This window comes from Triticum urartu, chromosome 3A (assembly GCF_056163025.1).
Source record: "Triticum urartu cultivar PI428250 chromosome 3A, HENAU_Tu73, whole genome shotgun sequence".
NCBI classification, from domain to species: Eukaryota; Viridiplantae; Streptophyta; class Magnoliopsida; order Poales; family Poaceae; genus Triticum; species Triticum urartu.
In genome coordinates, this window is record NC_141875.1 from 504,187,917 (window position 1) to 504,203,614 (window position 15,698).

Below are 15,698 nucleotides of genomic sequence, written 5' to 3' on the forward strand. Positions count from 1 at the left end.
AGCATAGGGGACGACCTTCGTCCTTTCTCTCTATTCTGCCGTGGTCGAGCTTTAAGTCTTAACTTCATACCTTACAACTCAGGCAAGAACTCCTTCTTTGACTGATCCATCTTGAACACCTTCAAGATCATGTCAAGGTATGTGCTCATTTGAAAGTACCATTAAGCGTTTTGATCTATCCTTATAGATCTTGATGCTCAATGTTAAAGTAGCTTAATCCAGGATTTCCATTGAAAACACTTTCCAAATAACCCTATATGCTTACCAGAAATTCTACATCATTTCTGATCCATAATATGTCAACAACATATACTCATCAGAAATTCTATAGTGCTCCCACTCACCTTTTTGGAAATACAAGTTTCTCATAAACTTTGTATAAACCCAAAATCTTTGATCATCTCATCAAAGCATACATTCCAACTCCGAGATGCTTACTCCAGTCCTTAGAAGGATTGCTAGAGCTTTGCATACTTATTAGCATCTTTCAGGATTGACAAAACCTTCCGGTTGTATCACATACAACCTTTCGTCGAGGAAACAATGTTTTGACATCCTATCTGCAAGATTTCATAAATAATGCAGTAATCGCTAATATAATTCCAACAGACTCTTAGCATCGCTACGAGTGAGAAAGTATCACCGTAGTCAACTCCTTGAACTTGTCGGGAAACTTCTTAACGACAAGTCGAGCTTTCTTAATGGTGACATTTACCATCATTGTCCGTCTTTCTTTTAAAATCCATCTGTACTCAACAGCCTTACGACCATCGAGCTGTTCTGCCAAAGTCTACACTTTGTTTTCATACATGGATCCTTTCTCGGATTTTATGGCCTCGAGCCATTTATCGGAATCCGGGCCCACCATCGCTTCTCCATAGCTCGTAGGTTCATTATTGTCTAGCAACATGACTTCCAAGACAGGATTACGTACCACTCTGAAGTAGTACGCATCCTTGTCATCCCACGAGGTTTGGTAGTGACTTGATCTGAAGTTTCATGATCACTATCATAAGCTTCCACTTCAATTGGTGTAGGTGCCACAGGAACAACTTCCTGTGCCCTGCCACACACTAGTTGAAGAGACGGTTCAATAACCTCATCAAGTCTCCACCACCCTCCCACTCAATTCTTTCGAGAGAAACTTTTCCTCGAGAAAGGACCAGATTCTAGAAACAATCCCTTATTGCTTTCGAATCTGAGACAGGAGGTATACCCAACTGTTTTGGGTGTCCTATGAAGATGCATTTATCCTCTTTAGGTTCGAGCTTATCAGCCTGAAACTTTTTCACATAAGCGTCGCAGCCCCAAACTTTTAAGAAATGACAGCTTAGGTTTCTCTAAACCATAGTTCATATGGTGTCATCTCATCGGAATTACATGGTGCCCTATTTAAAGTGAATGTGGTTGTCTCTAATGCCTAACCCATAAACTATCGTGGTAATTCGATAAGAGACATCATGGTATGCATCATATCCAATAGGGTGCAGTTATGATGTTCGGACACACCATCATACTATGGTGTTCCAGGCTGTATCAGTTGTGAAACAATTTCCACAATGTCTTAATTCTGTGCCAAACTCGTAATTCAGATATTCATCTCTATGATCATATCATAGATATTTTATCCTCTTGTCACGACGATCTTTCAACTTCACCCTGAAATTACTTGAACATTTCAATAATTCAGACTCGTGATTCATCAAGTAAATATACTCAAATCATCTGTGAAGTAAGAACATAATGATATCCACTACATGCCTCAGCACTCATTGGACTGCACACATCAAAATGTATTACTTCCAACAAGTTGCTTTCTAGTTCCATTTTACTGAAAACGAGGCTTTCAGTCATCTTGCCCATGTGGTATGATTTGCATGTCTCAAGTGATTCAAAATCAAGTGAGTCCAAACGCTCCATTTGCATGGAGTTTCTTCATGCATATACACCAATAGACATGGTTCGCATGCCTCAAACTTTTCAAAAACGAGTGAACCCAAAGATCCATCAACATGGAGCTTCTTCATGCGTTTTATACCGATATGACTTACGTGGCAGTGCCACAAGTAGGTGGTACTATCATTACTATCTTATATCTTTTGGCATGAACATGTGTATCACTATGATCGAGATTCAATGAACCATTCATTTTAGGTGCAAGACCATTGAAGGTATTATTCAAATAAACAGAGTAACCGTTATTCTCCTTAAATGAATAACCGTATTGCGATAGAGATAATCCAATCATGTCTATGCTCAACGCAAACACCAATCTCGATGGTAGAGGGAGCGTGCGATGCTTGATCATATCAACATTGGAAACACTTCCAACACATATCGTCAGCTCACCTTTAGCTAGTCTCCGCTTATTCCGTAGCCTTTTGTTTCGAGTTACTAACACTTAGCAACCGAACCGGTATCTAATACCCTGGTGCTACTAGGAGTACTAGTAAAGTACACATCAACACAATGTATATCCAATATACTTCTATCGACCTTGCCAGCCTTCTCATCTACCAAGTATCTAGGGTAATTCTGCTCCAGTGGCTGTTCCCCTTATTACAGAGGCACTTAGTCTCGGGTTTGGGTTCAACCTTGGGTTTCTTCACTAGAGCAGGAGCTGATTTGCCGTTTCATGAAGTATCCCTTCTTGCCCTTGCCCTTCTTGAAACTAGTGGTTTCACCAACCATCAACAATTGATGCTCCTTCTTGATTTCTACTTTGTGGTGTTAAACATCGCGAATATCTCAAGGATCATCATATATGTCCCCGATACATTATAGTTCATCACGAAGCTCTAGCAGCTTGGTGGTAATGACTTCGGAGAAACATCACTATCTCATCTGGAAGATCAACTCCCACTCGATTCAAATGATTGTTGTACTCAGACAATCTGAGCACAAGCTCAACGATTGAGCATTTCTCCCTTAGTCTGCAGGCTAAGAAAATCGTCGGAGGTCTTATACCTCTTGACGTGGGCACGAGCCTGAAATCCCAATTTCAGCCCTCGAAACATCTCATATGTTTCGCGGCGTTTCAAAAACGTCTTCGGTGCCTCAACTCTAAACCGTTGAACTAAACTATCACGTAGTTATCAAAATGTGTATGTCAGATGTTCGCAACATCCACAGACAACGTTCGAGGTTCAGCACACTGAGCGGTGCATTAAGGACATAAGCCTTCTATGAAGCAATGAGGACAATCCTCAGTTTACGGACCTAGTCCGCATAATTGCTAATATCAACTTTCAACTAAATTTTCTCTAGGAACATATCTAAATAGTAGAACTAAAGCGCGAGCTACGACATAATTTGCGAAGACCTTTTGACTATGTTCAAGATAATTAAGTTCATCTTATGAACTCCCACTCAGATAGACATCCCTCTAGTCATCTAAGTGATTACATGATCCGAGTCAACTAGGTCGTGTCCGATCATCACGTGAGACGGACTAGTCAACATCGGTGAACATCTTCATGTTGATCGTATCTACCATACGACTCATGCTCGACCTTTCGGTCTTCTGTGTTTCGAGGCCATGTCTGTACATGCTAGGCTCGTCAAGTCAACCTAAGTGTTTGCATGTGTTCCGAGGCCATGTCTGTACATGCTAGGCTCGTCAACACCCGTTGTATTCGAACGTGAGAATCTATCACACCCGATCATCACGTGGTGCTTCGAAACCACGAACTTTTCGCAATGGTGCACAGTTAGGGGGAACACTTTCTTGAAATTTTAATGAGGGATCATCTTATTTACTACCGTCGTTCTAAGCAAATAAGATGCAAAAACATGATAAACATCACATGCAATCAAATAGTGACATGATATGGCCAATATCACTTTGCTCCTTTTGATCTCCATCTTCGGGGCTCCATGATCATCATCGTCACCGGCATGACACCATGATCTCCATCATCATGATCTCCATCATCGTGTCTCCATGAAGTTGCCTCGCCAACTATTACTTCTACTACTACAGCTAACGGTTAGCAATAAAGTAAAGTAATTACATGACGTTTATGTTGACACGCAGGTCATAAATAAATGAAGACAACTCCTATGGCTCCTGCCGGTTGTCATACTCATCGACATGCAAGTCGTTATTCCTATTACAAGAACATGATCAATCTCATACATCACATATCATTCATCACATTCTTCTTGGCCATATCACATCACATAGCATACCCTGCAAAAACAAGTTAGACGTCCTCTAATTGTTGTTTGCATGTTTTACGTGGCTGCTATGGGTTTCTAGCAAGAACGTTTCTTACCTACGCAAAAACCACAACGTGATATGCCAATTGCTATTTACCCTTCATAAGGACCCTTTTCATCGAATCCGTTCCAACTAAAGTGGGAGAGACAGACACCCGCTAGCCACCTTATGCAACTAGTGCATGTCAGTCGGTGGAACCAGTCTCACGTAAGCGTACATGTAAGGTTGGTCCGGGCCGCTTCATCCCACGATGCCATCGAAACAAGATTGGACTAGTAACGGTAAGCATATTGAACAAAATCAACGCCCACAACTACTTTGTGTTCTACTCGTGCATAGAATCTACGCAATAGACCTAGCTCATGATGCCACTGTTGGGGAACGTAGCAGAAATTCAAAATTTTCCTACGTGTCACCAAGATCTATCTATGGAGAGACTAGCAATGAGGGGAAGGAGAGTGCATCTACATACCCTTGTAGATCGCTATGCGGAAGCGTTCAAGAGAACGGGGTTGATGGAGTCGTACTCGTCGTGATCCAAATCACCGGAGATCCTAGTGCCGAACGGACGGCACCTCCGCGTTCAACACACGTACAGCCCGACGACGTCTCCCATGCCTTGATCCAGCAAGGAGAGAGGGAGAGGTTGAGGAAGACTCCATCCAGCAGCAGCACAACGGCGTGGTGGTGGTGGAGGAGCGTGGCAATCCTGCAGGGCTTCGCCAAGCACCACAGGAGATATGAGGAGAAAGAGAGGGAGGGCTGCACCAACAGGGAGAGATCAAATCGCGTGTATTGGGCAGCCCAAGACCTCACTATTTATAGGAGGAGGGGAGGAGGGTGCGCCCCCTCTAGGGTTCCCACCCCTAGGGGGGGCGGCAGCCCTAGATGGGAAAGGGGCGGCCAAGAGGGGGAGAGGGGGGGGCGCCCCCTAGGGTGAGCCTTAGGCCCATCTGAGCCTAGGGTTTCCCCTTCTCCTCCTTTGTTGCGCCTTCGGCCTTGTGGGAGGCGCACCAGCCCACTCAGGGGCTGGTCCCTTACCACTCTTGGCCCATGCAAGCCTCCGGGGCTGGTGGCCCCACTTGGTGGACCCCGGGACCCTCCCGGTGGTCCCGGTACGTTACCGATAAAACCCGGAACTTTTCCGGTGACCAAAACAGGACTTCCCAAATATAAATCTTTACCTCCGGACCATTCCGGAACTCCTCGTGACGTCCGGGATCTCATCCGGGACTCCGAACAACATTCGGTAACCACATACAAACTTCCTTTATAACCCTAGCGTCATCGAACCTTAAGTGTGTAGACCCTACGGGTTCGGGAGACATGCAGACATGACCGAGACGTTCTCCGGTCAATAACCAACAGCGGGATCTGGATACCCATGTTGGTTCCCACATGTTCCACGATGATCTCATCGGATGAACCACGATGTCGAGGATTCGATCAATCCTGTATACAATTCCCTTTGTCTATCGGTATTGTACTTGCCCGAGATTCGATCGTCGGTATCTCGATACCTTGTTCAATCTCGTTACCGGCAAGTCTCTTTTACTCGTTTCGTAACACATCATCCCGTGATCAACTCCTTGATCACATTGTGCACATTATGATGATGTCCTACCGAGTGGGCCCTGAGATACCTCTCCGTCACACGGAGTGACAAATCCCAGTCTCGATTCGTGCCAACCCAACAGACACTTTCGGAGATACCCGTAGTGTACCTTTATAGCCACCCAGTTACGTTGTGATGTTTGGCACACCCAAAGCACTCCTACGGTATTCGAGAGTTGCACAATCTCATGGTCTAAGGAAATGATACTTGACATTAGAAAAGCTTTAGCATACGAACTACACGATCTAGTGCTACGCTTAGGATTGGGTCTTGTCCATCACATCATTCTCCTAATGATGTGATCCCGTTATCAACGACATCCAATGTCCATGGTCAGGAAACCGTAACCATCTATTGATCAACGAGCTAGTCAACTAGAGGCTTACTAGGGACATGGTGTTGTCTATGTATCCACACATGTATCTGAGTTTCCTATCAATACAATTCTAGCATGGATAATAAACGATTATCATGAACAAGGAAATATAATAATAATCAATTTATTATTGCCTCTAGGGCATATTTCCAACACTTTCAACTTTGCTTTCTCAAGGAATGCATTAAAATTCAACGGAACAACAGCACGGGCTATTTATCTACAATCATACATAAAACAAACAAGATACTATCAGGTACTAAGTTCATGATAAATTTAGGTTCAATTAATCATATTACTTAAAGAACTCCCACTTAGATAGACATCCCTCTAATCCTCTAAGTGATTACGTGATCCAAATCAACTAAACCATGTCCGATCATCACGTGAGATGGAGTAGTTTCATTGGTGAACATCACTATGTTGATCATATCTACTATATGATTCACGCTCGACCTTTCGGTCTCCGTGTTCCGAGGCCATATCTGTATATGCTTGGCTCGTCAAGTATAACCTGAGTATTCCGCGTGTGCAACTGTTTTGCACCTGTTGTATTTGAACGTAGAGCCTATCACACCCGATCATCACGTGGTGTCTCAGCACGAAGAACTTTCGCAACGGTGCATACTCAGGGAGAACACTTCTTGATAATTAGTGAGAGATCATCTTATAATGCTACCGTCAATCAAAGCAAGATAAGATGCATAAAAGATAAACATCACATGCAATCAATATAAGTGATATGATATGGCCATCATCATCTTGTGCTTGTGATCTCCATCTCCGAAGCACCGTCATGATCACCATCGTCACCTGCGCGACACCTTGATCTCCATCATAGCATCGTTGTCGTCTCGCCAATCTTATGCTTCCACGACTATCGCTACCGCTTAGTGATAAAGTAAAGCATTACAGCGCGATTGCATTGCATACAATAAAGCAACAACCATATGGCTCCTGCCAGTTGCCGATAACTCAGTTACAAAACATGATCATCTCATACAATAAAATTTAGCATCATGTCTTGACCATATCACATCACAACATGCCCTGCAAAAACAAGTTAGACGTCCTCTACTTTGTTGTTGCATGTTTTACGTGGCTGCTACGGGCTTAAGCAAGAACCAATCTTACCTACGCATCAAAACCACAACGATAGTTTGTCAAGTTGGTCCTGTTTTAACCTTCACAAGGACCGGGCGTAGCCACACTTGGTTCAACTAAAGTTGGAGAAACTGTCACCCGCAAGCCACCTATGTGCAAAGCACGCCGGGAGAACCGGTCTCGCGTAAGCGTACGCGTAATGTCGGTCCAGGCCGCTTCGTCCAACAATACCGCCGAACCAAAGTATGACATGCTGGTAACCAGTATGACTTATATCGCCCACAACTCACTTGTGTTCTACTCGTGCATATAACATCAACATATAAAACCTAGGCTCGGATGCCACTGTTGGGTTTCGTAGTAATTTCAAAATTTTCCTACACACACGCAAGATCATGGTGATGCATAGCAACGAGAGGGAAGAGTATGATCTACGTACCCTTGTAGATCGACAACGGAAGCGTTTGGTTGATGTAGTCGTACGTCTCCACGGCCCGACTGATCAAGCACCGAAACTACGGCACCTCCGAGTTCTGGCACACGTTCAGCTCGATGATGATCCCCGGACTCCGATCCAGCAAAGTGTCGGGGAAGAGTTCCGTCAGCACAACGGCGTGGTGACGATCTTGATGTACTACCGTCGCAGGGCTTCGCCTAAGCACCGCTACAATATTATCGAGGACTATGGTGGAAGGGGGCACCGCACACGGCTAAGAATATGATCACGTGGATCAACTTGTGTGTCTAGGGGTGCCCCCTGCCCCCGTATATAAAGGAGCAAGGGGGAGGAGGCCGGCCGGCCCCTATGGCGCGCCAAGGAGGATCCTACTAGGAGGGGGAAAGAAGTGGGGAGGGAGAAGGAAAGGGGGGCGCCGCCCCCCCTCTCCTAGTCCAATTCGGACCAGGGGGGAGGAGGCGCGCGGCCCACCTTTGGCTGCCCCTCTCTCTCTCCACTAAGGCCCATATGGCCCATTACTTCTCCCGGGGGGGTTCCGGTAATCCTCTGGCTCTTCGGTTTTCTCCGAAATCACCCGGAACACTTCCGGTGTCCGAATATAGCCGTTCAATATATCAATCTTTATGTCTCGACCATTTCGAGACTCCTCGTCATGTCTGTGATCACATCCGGGACTCCGAACAACCTTCGGTACATCAAAATGCATAAACTCATAATATAACTGTCATCGTAACGTTAAGCGTGCGGACCCTACGGGTTCGAGAACAATGTAGACATGACCGAGACACGTCTCCGGTCAATAACCAATAGCGGAACCTGGATGCTCATATTGGCTCCTACATATTCTACGAAGATCTTTTATCGGTCAGACCGCATAACAACATACGTTGTTCCCTTTGTCACCGGTATGTTACTTGCCCGAGATTCGATCGTCGGTATCCTATACCTAGTTCAATCTCGTTGCCGGCAAGTCTCTTTACTCGTTCTGTAATACATCATCCTGCAACTAACTCATTAGTTGCAATGCTTGCAAGGCTTAAGTGATGTGCATTACCGAGAGGGCCCAGAGATACCTCTCCGACAATCGGAGTGACAAATCCTAATCTCGAAATACGCCAACTCAACATGTACCTTTGGAGACACCTGTAGAGCTCCTTTATAATCACCCAGTTACGTTGTGATGTTTGGTAGCACACAGAGTGTTCCTCTGGCAAACGGGAGTTGCATAATCTCATAGTCATAGGAACATGTATAAGTCATGAAGAAAGCAATAGCAACATACTAAACGATCGGGTGCTAAGCTAATGGAATGGGTCATGTCAATCAGATCATTCAACTAATGATGTGATCCCGTTAATCAAATAACAACTCTTTGTCCATGGTTAGGAAACATAACCATCTTTAATTAACGAGCTAGTCAAGTAGAGGCATACTAGTGACACTCTGTTTGTCTATGTATTCACACATGTACTATGTTTCCGGTTAATACAATTCTAGCATGAATAATAAACTTTTATCATGATATAAGGAAATAAATAATAACTTTATTATTGCCTCTAGGGCATATTTCCTTCATGAGGCCAATCAAGAGCGAGCTATTTGCGGGGAGGATGGTGGCCGGCGAGCAGCAGGGCCGAGCAAGAGCAAAGTGATGGTAAACAATTCCTTTATTTGAACATGAACCAAACAAACTTAGAAAAAACTCATTACGCCTCCTTAATCGTTGTGATATGATTACATTCACATTTCAGTTGCCAAAGACCTCCAAAGTTTTTTTAAACACGGTACAAACGTTTATGAATGCTCATCATACCGTTGTGAACATTTTCAAGGGTTTGAGCCGACTGATCTTGACATCGACAAAGTTGTCACAGACACATCATAGTGGACGAGCACGTGGTACATTGAAAGAATAGCGCCGGAAAGACTAAAATAAATTGAAGAATATGCAAATACTGGTGTAAGAGTCAAGAACATCTATCTATACCTACCAGTAAATGGAGGTGATATTATTGGTCCCTCGTATACAATTGCAGACCCCCCCTAACATTTTCTGTAGCATAAGTCAAATAATGCGAGGGTGAGGTTGCGGCGGGTCCAACGAAAGTTGAGCTCAAGGTTATTGCAACAGTTGCTCCAATCCTCGATCAATCGGTTCTTTAGACGCCACGGGCCGGTAAAGAGTCATATGATGTCGCCTATTCGGGTGAAAGGGTCAAGCTCGCGCCTTTATCTTCTCCGGTGCTCGTCTTTACTTCTGTGTTTAACACATAGATCCTTACCGCTCTTCCACTATTCCAACTAAATCTCCTGCAGAAACGGGGTACTGAATAATATGCATGGAGCCCCTCACCTAACGTAGGCAGATCCTTGACATGGCTACCTTGGTCATGCCTGATAGGCCGGCATATTAGCACGTGTGCCCCGACCCGTGTTAGGCTAGCCCGACACGTGGCCCGCCTAGGGTCGTGCATGAGTCGCAAGGCTAGGCACATGCGCTGGCACAACACAACCCGTTTAGTTTTTTTTCTTCATCATAGCACACAAACAACCAAACTAGGCCCAAAAAAAGCCTTAATAGGCCTAAAATCACGCAGTCTGGTGGGCTAAACCTGCCGGCGGGCCGACCTATTTTTATTGTTGTGGCGTGCCTGGGCCTGGAGGTTGGGCACGTGAGTCGGCCCCACACATGGTTAATCGGGTCATGGCCGACACATGGCCCGCCTAGGGTGGTGTATGGGCCGCAAGGCTGGGCACACGTGCCGGCACGACACGGCTCGTTTAGTTTTTTGCTTTAGTTCTTTTATATATTAGCACAAAACAGCCTAAATAGGCCCAAAAAGTAGCCTAAGTAGGCGGGCTGGTGGGCTAAAAGTGCGACTGTTGTCGGCCCATTTCCTCGTTGTGCCGTGCCTGGGCACGCGGGCCAGGCCGTGCCAGGTGCGTTAAGCCCTGGGCCGGGCCATGTGGCCACCAGATCCCCATCGCATCCTGAACCTCCTCTCCTCTGGTTCTCCTCATCATCACAACTCACAAGCTGCAATATCCAAAATTCCAAATCATTCTTCTCTCGGCGACGCGATTGGCAGAGGCGGCCATGGAGAAGGGGAAGGCCCCAGCGGAGGCAGCGGAGGCAGCGGAGTCGGCCGCGGCGTGTGCGGCGCAGCTGGTGCGTGAGTGGAGCACTTGGGCCATGAAGAACGCGAAGGTGGTCGCGCACTACGGCTTCATCCCCCTCGTCATCCTCGTCGGCATGAGGTCCGAACCCAAGCCCAGCCTCGCCCAGCTCCTTTCCCCCGTTTAGCTCCGTCCACCGGCCCGATCCGCACGGTTGTTCGCGTATTGAATTGATCAATTGTTGTATTCCTCCCTGAATAATTTCGATTACTTTTTGAATTGCTCTGATTATGGGTCTCCCTGATTACCACCGAGAGCCTACCAGCTAGTTTATCTCTATTGACTGTATTAAGCTAAGAGCTGTGATTAGTTTGCAAATACTGGTACCGCGAGAATGTATTACAGTCTCAAGGACGAGTTCGTGCTTCACCCTTTGAGATGGGAGGTGCCACCGTGGGAGCAAGCAAAGGTAGGGTGGTTTATAGGATTTGTGATGGATTTGGGAGTAGAAATTAATGCTTGCATACGTATACAAATATGTGACGATTAATAAAATCAATTAAGATAAGGTGCGATGAAAACATGACATCTTGTACAATAGATAGAATTGTCTTATCTTTATATTTGGAAGACATTATCCTGAACAAGGGAGAGATTCAAACAGTGGGAAAGGGGCTTATGATCGAGAGGCAGACCACAGCGCGCGCGCGGGGGGCATTACTAAGAATCACCATTGTACATGCTTTCCCTCCGCTAATTACAGACAAATCACACAAAAAAGCTTATAGGAAAATGGGGGAAAAGATATACACATAACATTTTGGGGGATGATGGAGTATTGTATGTGCTACAATTATGATTTGACACAGGGTTACAATGCTTTGGGGTATATACAATCATACATACCATTATTGCGTATATTGTCCTCCATATCACCTACAAATAGAACTGTATGTCTGACGATAGTCTCCTTTAGATCTAACAATTTGTGAGGGTAAGATTCAGATGACACACATATCAGAATAATAATACCATCTGTCTGCCGACTGTAAGTTGTTCATATAAATCTTACAGCCTTACAGGTGGTTGTCTATAGAGTTGTAGACCACCTCTTATTCTGACATGGTGTGACAGTTTGACAGTTAAACACTCAATCTTCAGTACATTAGTTGTTTGTTCAGGTGCTAATATTGCACCGAACTTTGCATCTTGTCGCTGTGATATACTCCCTCCATTCCTTAATATAAGACCTTTTAGCCTTTTCTTGATTCGTATGTATGTAGACACATTTTAGTCACTCATTTTAGCATGTATGTGGTCAATACTTTGGAATAGCTAAAAGGTCTTATATTAGGGAACGGAGGGAGTAGCTTGCAAGGACACTGAGGAACTCTTTTCCCTCTCTTATGCAATCATCAAGATAACACGATGCCTTTGCATCAAGTAGTGATGCCTGAGATAATGCGGTCTTGGCCTTTACGAGACACACCCTGAGTTCTTCTCTTGGCTTTTCATATGGAGGTCATTGCTCGTATCTCTGAAAACTTTCTCCAGCGAGTACTGATGCCTATTCAGTTAATTTTCTGTCTTTATTCTGCCTTTAGCCTTTGTTGAACTATGTTGAACCTTGTCATATGGTTTCATTTCTATGAAATGGAACCGGGGCGAGACCCCTGTTGATCGCAAAATATGGAGGTCATTATGGTCCCACATGCTAGAATTTGTGGTATGATCGTCCTGCTACTGATTGCAATTTATATGATCTCTGAAATGTTCTTCAAACAGCCATTCTATCTCACACAAACATGAGGAATTAGATATGTATGTACCACTGCAAAATTCTCAGTTTTGAGATCTACTGATATTCCACTATGGAGTGGTTGAAAATTGGAAGAAAGAATTGCCTCTACGTTTCTCATACGGAAAATTTGATAAAATACCAAATTTTATCAACACTTGATCATATAACACCTTGTACATTGTAACTGCTAAAATAACACTTATTAGTCTACCACTTTGCTGAAATACCGTGAAATGCTCTTCGTTTCACGTTTTAGCAGCTTTAAGAATGATGGCCAAACTAATCATGAAATGACCATATTACCATTGCCACATTCATCAAAGGTACGCATCTAAGTGTTGACCTGACCACATCGGCGATAGAACAGCTCGCCCCGTGTTCCCCCACTCCCCACTCTCCATGGCGAGCAAGAAGGGGTGTCGTGAAGGTGAGCTTGGTGACAGCATGTTCTGCTGCTTGACGGCGACAAGGCCGACTGCTCTGCATCGATGTAGAGGGAGAGCTCAGCGTCATCGTGGAGAGCGAGCCCGATGGTGGCAAGATGGTCTCCTCTATGGCGATGCAGTAGGTATGGCGGCGTGGAGGGCGAGCTTGCCACTCGCCAGCAGCGCGGGCGACTGCTCTCATTATCCATGGACTCTGGTGGATACTCTTGCGTGCGCATCATGGCAACAACAGTTGTTGAAATATATTGCCCTCCTTTTTTCATCAATTTGGAATTTTGGATGAATTAGCTGGAGCATGAATTCAATATGGTATCTGAGACAAAAGGTATTGAGTTTAAGACCTTGTCATGCAGTATTTAGAAAAAAATTATGTGACCTGCATCAATCCCACGTTTAACAAGGACTATATAGGACTAAACGTGAGCGAGTCGAAAGAGGTGTTTTTTCAAAAGACCGTTAAGTCTAACACCATTTTTCACAAGGGAATAAATATGTTGTTCGTATGTTATATACCCAATTGCATGACTGCTTGCACCATTTTGTTACTTGATGCGATTACCATCGATACTATGATTATCATGTTTTATCTACTGTTTTTCTAGATTGAACTTGATGAAAAATTGCTCATTATTCAACAATTTAATGGTTGAAATCTAGACATCTAAGGGCATCTGTAAGGGCATATTTACCCCTCCAGTGGTTTTGGTGATTGATAATAATACGTTTGCGGTCTAATCGTGTGCACTAAGTGTTTCAGGTGATCTATTATAAGGGCACTTTGCGATTGTTCCCCTCGAGGACTTTACTTTAGACGGATTATTTTCCTTCGTTTCTTTTCGATGGAATTGAGTCGTAGGGATAACCGTACTATCAAGAGGGGATTCGTTTCGGAAGAGTATGGATGGAATCATCACGTACACTTTTTCCTTGCACCCTCGTTGTCTTCCTGCCTATTGGCATTTCCGTGTTGTGCAAAACAAGGGGTGCCTTGTGCTACGCGGTAGTACCGCGGCCAGGGCGGTAGTACCGCTGGTACTACCGCCCCTGTTGTGGTCTCGACTTTTTCGTGTCGGGTTTTCGTAAAAGACCCGTAGGGGGCGGTAGTAGGGACGAAAGTAGGACGCGGTAGTACCGCTTGTTTAAGTGGTAGTATCGCTCCTACGTTCGCTCCAACTGCCGCACAGCTCGTTGCCCTCCTCTGTTTTTTCAGCGGCTATAGGGAGCAGCAGTACCGCTCACTAGCGGTAGTACCGCCCGCAGGGCGGTTGTACCGTTCGTGTGCGCATAGTTCTTCCTCAGCCCTGTTTGACCTATGCCCGCTTGCCACAACGGTAGTACCGCTGTGGCAGCGGTACTACCGCTCCATCTACGTGTGACGCCCCAAGACCGGAGCTTCAGATGCCTTCCATGTTTCCGGGTTTCGTCGTGTGTTTTGTTTGGTTCGTTGCATCATGTGCATTGCATCATGTCATCATGCCATCATCTCATAAATCTTTTGCAACTCAACTAAATAAATTGCATGGATCTTCGGTCCATTTAAATCGAGGGAATTCACATGGTGATTCTCTTTATAACATATCCTCCCAATATTAGGGAGCTAAATAAAAATATTCCACTCGTTTGGAATTACCGCAAACACACTTCCAAAATATTCCATGCTTTTCTTACTATATTCCTCGTCTCCAAACTTTGCCCTAAATTCTTTCTTCACTTTCCGGAGGTCTACCAAAAATCTCAACATTTTGGGACCTTTCTAACGCCCACTTCTTATTCGAACTCATTTGAATTTAATTCAAACGAGTTCGAATCCAAACTTTGTACACATGCCCATTTATACTTTTATTGGATCAAGATCTTTATTGCGAGTCCAGTAAAATTATCCCCATGCTCAAAATCCTTCCCTAACCCTCTCTTTCTTTTCCTCTCTCTAATTTCTTTTCTGTTAAAGGATTAAGTTTTAAAGAGAGAGAGGGAGAAGAGAACCCAGGCCCATCTTTTCCCCGCAGTCCAACCAGCCCCTAAGGCCCACCTAACTATACCTCGCGGCCTGACCTAGATGGCCCGAAGCCCAGCTCCTGCACCGCACTTCTCTCCCTCTCGATCCTCCCTCACGCCGCCAGGAGAGGAGGCCACACGCTCGACCCCTTCTCTGCCCGATCCCACTTCTCTCCCTCTCGTTCTCTCCTTCCCGATCCTCATCTCCTTTCCCTCGCGCCGCCACTCACTCCTCATGCCACGAGAGCCCCGTGCTCGATCCCTTCTCCTCCCTCGCGCGTCACCACACGCAGGAGAGGGCGCGCCGACCATCTTCTTCCCCCATCTCCATCGATCCCCACTCAGAGGAGCCCCTCTGCCTCGCCGTTGCTCCTCCACGCGCCGACGAACAGGACCACGTCGCGGCCATGGCATCACCGTCCTCCCAGCGCCCCCTCTCTGTCGGACCAGCGCTCGTCCATGCCGAATCCTGCAGCCCCGCGCAGTCCTCTCCTCCGCTCCTTCTTCATCCTCCCGGGCGAGCTGCTGCGACACTACACCCCCACAAGTCTAGCTGCGCATCCCC

General features: G+C 45.5%; 1 protein-coding gene across 1 annotated transcript; it reads left to right on the forward strand.

Annotated features, from left to right (window-relative positions):
* Positions 1-10,768: 10,768 nt before the first annotated feature.
* LOC125544685 (Mitochondrial outer membrane translocase complex, subunit Tom7) lies at positions 10,769-11,198 on the forward strand. Its single transcript, XM_048708431.2, has one exon. The coding sequence runs from the start codon at positions 10,872-10,874 to the stop codon at positions 11,076-11,078; it is 207 nt and encodes a 68-aa protein (XP_048564388.2). The 5' UTR covers positions 10,769-10,871; the 3' UTR covers positions 11,079-11,198.
* Positions 11,199-15,698: the final 4,500 nt, after the last annotated feature.

What these genes read in the sequence shown, in the direction of transcription:
- LOC125544685 (XM_048708431.2), top strand. Translation starts at nt 10,872, where the DNA reads ATGGAGAAGGGGAAGGCCCCAGCGGAGGCAGCGGAGGCAGCGGAGTCG.